We start from the raw sequence: 4525 nt of genomic DNA on the forward strand, positions 1-4525 counted from the left end.
TGATTTTTGAAAGTTGATGCACTTTAAAGTTAATAGAGCTGAGACCCACTACCCCAAATTTAAGCTAATTATCGTTAATTTTTCCTACAAAATTATAGATTGGAAATATAAGGAGTGGCAGTTGTATATTCTAAACAAGGTGCATAATTGAGTAGAATGGGGTTAGATATGGTTGGGCCACATGTGATGCGTCCGATGGTGATCATTAAGTCCAGTTGGATAGGAATAGGATCCTACCTACCATATGCACAATTCTCCACTCTTGTTACTTCGATTCGATCTTAATACTGGAAAGGGGCCTAATTTCCGATCTTTAACATGGGGCATATATGATATATCAGACCTGACTGATAGGCAGAATCTATCTGTCCAACAAATAAACAAATTTATTGTGACTACTACAAGTAAAGTAGTCAAAAGTTCTGTTCTTATAACTATGAATTTTCAAAATTCAAATCAGGCTATACCTATCCGGAACTGATTATTATTCGGGTCTATACGACAGATCCTGATTATTGAAGTGTAATTCAATAATTCACCCAAGATTTTCCAGTCAAATACAGCCTTATGATTATATTTATCAAAAATAAAGTTTTAAATTATTATTATCTCTTATTTTTTATTTCAAACTAAATGCATCCTAATTAAAACAATTGTGTTGAACTGTTATGATGTTTTAACCAAAATTGTCTTATATCCAACCCAAGAATACAACAAAAGTTACAATAAAATCTTAGAGGCTTTATGTATTATAAATTATATAATCAGGTCGAGTTGGGACTAATTCTTTAATCAGACCCAATTATTAATGTTCTATGCAGAGGCCCAAAAACGATATACAAAATAATAATAATAATAATAATAACAATAATAATAATTTCGTCTCCGCATCAGATGGTCATGGATTGGTGGTGGTGGGGAAAGTTGCAACTTCTGGGCCCAGATCTCTTTCAATAAATTAAGACATGGGTGTGACATTGCCACCGACATCAAGACTGTCAATTAGCTGGCCTAATGCTTGAATCGGACGGTTTGATCTACTAGGGTAGACCAATATTGTAGTTTAGACCAATTGGACGGTCTTATTATTCCTGTGCTGTAATAATAACAAATGATATCGAATTCCTAAAGAAGAGAGATCTAAAATAAATTTTCCTTTGATTTACTACCTCACCTTCCTACCAAAGTAAGATCTGGAGAATTACCGAAACGATGTTCTTCTGCGCTTCTCTTATATTATTATTGTTGTTATAGTTTTTCAGGGAAATTCAGAAGAAAGAACAGGCCTGGACCGAGGCTTTCTCTGTTCGTGGATCGCCGCTCTCTCCCTTCTTGTTCCTGTGTCGTGGAGTCCCAGCCAGTTATTCCAGGTACGCTTTCTTGATCTGCCCTTCTATTTCTTTCTTCTCTTTTCGGCAATCTCGTGCGAATTAAAGCTATGGTGTTTTAATTTTAATTTTAATTTAATATCTCCCACTCGCTCCATCTCAGATCTGCCATAAGCGACCATGAATTCTAACTTTGGAAAACCTAGTAACCCACAAAGAGGATCGGTTTCTAGTAATAACCATGAATTCGATTTCGGTCTGGGCTCCGGCTTCTCTAACAACCGTCATCGATCTCTAAACGATCATAAACAACAAAATGCCTCCCCTTATTCCTATCCTTCTTCCTCTTCCTCTACTACTACTACTACTGCTTGGTCTTCATCCACCCAACCCAAACAGCCCTCCCCATCTTCCTCGTCGTGGACCCCAAACAAAGCTTCGTGGACGCACCAGTCCTCCCCAAGTATATCTAACCCTACTTCCATGGTCGGAGATATCTTTGGCAAGAGTTGGGTTTCTACCGCCCCTTCGGGCAACAACGCTCGTATTGGCATCCCGGAAAAGAACCATAATTTGTTCGGAGATCTTGTTGGTTCTGCTCTCGGTCAGGCTAAGAGCAACACCAATGTTCCTTTGAAGAATGCAGCACCGCCAACGGCATCCGCCCAGACGAAGAATTCTTTCTCAATGGGGGGTATGGCTGATTCGCTGCCCAAAACCAGCACTCCTATGAGGAACAGCAATTGGGGATCTTCTGGCAATTTTGGAAGTTATTCTGCTGCCAACAACAGCACTAATACCAACAGTATGAACAATAGCAATAAGACTGGAAATCTTGGGGGACCAGCAATGAGAAGTGGAGCTGGAGCCCCTGCAAACTCCAAGAAAGACCCATTTGGATCTTTGGTAGATTTTGGGTCTAAGACGAACCTCAACTCCACAGCAGACAATAGTTCCAGTGCCGGTGCCGGCGACTATTCATTTGGAGAATTCCAGAACGCTTCCAAATCAAACAACCAGTCATTCACATCTACTGCTTTTCCTGCAACCAGTAACAATTACATGGGATCAAACTCTAGTTCTGCTGCCAATTTGGATAATTTTGGAATTCCTACTACCCAAGATTTTGCTTCTCAGAAGCAGCCTCCTACTCAGCCCACCAGTGTAGATCCATTAGATATGTTGTTCTCGTCAACCTCAAACTCCACCTCTGCAGCTCCAACAACAGCACCTGAAGTTTCCGGAAATGAACCATTTTCTGAAGCAGATGACTGGGGCTTGGGTGCAGAATTTGGAGGAAGTGATGTGGGTGGTACTACTGAGCTTGAAGGTCTTCCACCCCCTCCGGCTGGTGTCACAGCATCGGCTGCAAAGAACAAGGGGTTGGATAATCACAAGCAGGGGCAGTTTGCCGATGCCATAAAGTGGCTGTCTTGGGCAGTAGTGCTTCTAGAGAAAGCTGGTGATGATGCAGCCAGTATGGAGGTTTTGTCATGCAGAGCTTCCTGCTATAAAGAAGTTGGGGAGTATAAGAAAGCAATTGCTGACTGCTCAAAGGTATAACTATTGTTTAATTTTTCCTATTTTTCTCTTTTCATTTGTAGGGGTTTTTCTTTAAACAGAAGAAGGAGATTTCAGGCCACCACTCACTTTACCATGTCTAGCTTGTCCAAATCTTGGATGGTCAAAACAAAGTTTCTGATATCATACAGTTTTGAGGTTCCTTGCTGTAAACAACTTATTTTCAGCTATCTGGATTCTGGACACATACTGTACACTGCAGAACAAAATATTAAGAATGTAAAACAAAGCTGTTTTAGTAGATCTGTCAATGGGTTGGGTCTGGTTTGGGACAGGGCGGACCAGTCCCAAACTGATTATTAATTGGTTCTATAAGATAGGCCCAGAACCAAACCAATTATTAATCAGGATAATTGGGCCTGAGCCTGACCCGATTATATTTTACATCTATAATTACCTATGATAGTAGTAACAACTTAGAACATCATTTTTGATAATATAACCTTAATAAAAATGACAGTAAAATAATAAACTGTTTATATGTTAAAACAGTTGTTTTAACCAAAAAATATATATCTTATATTTGTCTACAAAATTTACTCTTTTAGACATAACATATAACAACAATTACAAGAAAACCAGGAGACCTTTATATATTATTAACTATATAATAGGTTTGAAACAGCAAGAACCAATCCCAATCCAATTATTTATTGGGACACAAACCACAGAACCAGAACCAACATAGTCAGGTCAGTTCTGTCAGGTACACCCAAGCCGTTGACAGCTCTATGTTTTAGGGCCAGTGTAATCTATGAGATGGGAACTAATTGAATCATTCAGGCTGATAATATGCGTAATGTATGTTGTTTTTTAATCATTGTACCCTAGGTGGTTGTGCAACTTTTTGTCTGTGAACTGTTGCTGCATTTTGTTGTCTGCTCAGTATGGAAATCAAATCTTTTTGTTTTACAGGTTCTTGAGCATGATAGTGCAAATGTTTCTGTCCTAATACAACGTGCACTCCTGTACGAGAGTACTGAAAAGTACAAACTTGGGGCAGAGGACTTGAGGATGGTTCTGAAGATCGATCCTGGTAACAGGCTTGCAAAAAGTACAATTCACCATTTGACTAAACTGGCTGACTAAAGACCCTCCCCCTTAAATTTTGGATGGAGACATAAGGTGTTTACAGTTCCACCCTTTTACTTGGAAGTATGGGTTATCAGTTAATGATTTAGTCCTCAAGGAGGATTTTTATCTGTATTATCTTCGATGTGTTGTATCAAGTGTTACTGTATTGCTTATGACCGGAGATAATATTCTTTTTGTTTGTTTTTTTTTTTTTTTTGATACTTTCTTGCAGGAATTGCAAAATGTTTGATGTCTTCCATATATGAATTGAGAGACTAGTTTATAGGAAAGTGCTGATGCCTATATAACTCCCCCCCCAACCCCAGCTACCCCTTGTCTTCATTTTTTTTCTTTCTTTGGTGCTTCTTCCTGGTTGATGAGCTTAAAGTGGATGGGTGGTATGTGCTATTTGCACACTTTGGTGTCTTCTTTCTTGCAAGTTATGTATTAAGTATAATGCCGAAGACCTAATAACGAACTACAGAAATTTATGTGTTTCTAGTTGCATTAGAACATAGCTGGTAAGATCCTCTGTGGCATGT

General features: G+C 39.0%; 1 protein-coding gene across 1 annotated transcript; it reads left to right on the top strand.

Moving 5' to 3' along the window:
* The first annotated feature begins 1009 nt into the window (after nt 1-1009).
* On the top strand, nt 1010-4273 carry LOC148867596 (Tetratricopeptide repeat (TPR)-like superfamily protein). The gene is made up of 3 exons (XM_088977761.1): nt 1010-1370; nt 1492-2885; nt 3825-4273. The coding sequence occupies exons 2-3, from the start codon at nt 1509-1511 to the stop codon at nt 3996-3998; spliced, it is 1551 nt and encodes a 516-aa protein (XP_088833887.1). The 5' UTR covers nt 1010-1370; nt 1492-1508; the 3' UTR covers nt 3999-4273.
* Nucleotides 4274-4525: the final 252 nt, after the last annotated feature.

This window comes from Nelumbo lutea, chromosome 3 (genome assembly GCF_056320005.1).
Source record: "Nelumbo lutea isolate HS-2025 chromosome 3, American lotus-T2T, whole genome shotgun sequence".
Taxonomy (NCBI): domain Eukaryota; kingdom Viridiplantae; phylum Streptophyta; class Magnoliopsida; order Proteales; family Nelumbonaceae; genus Nelumbo; species Nelumbo lutea.

Excerpts from the sequence above, each read along its gene's own strand:
- LOC148867596 (XM_088977761.1), top strand. The coding sequence starts at position 1,509 with ATGAATTCTAACTTTGGAAAACCTAGTAACCCACAAAGAGGATCGGTT. Across the intron at positions 2,886-3,824 it reads CAATTGCTGACTGCTCAAAG|GTTCTTGAGCATGATAGTGC; the intron begins GTATAACTATTG and ends TTTGTTTTACAG.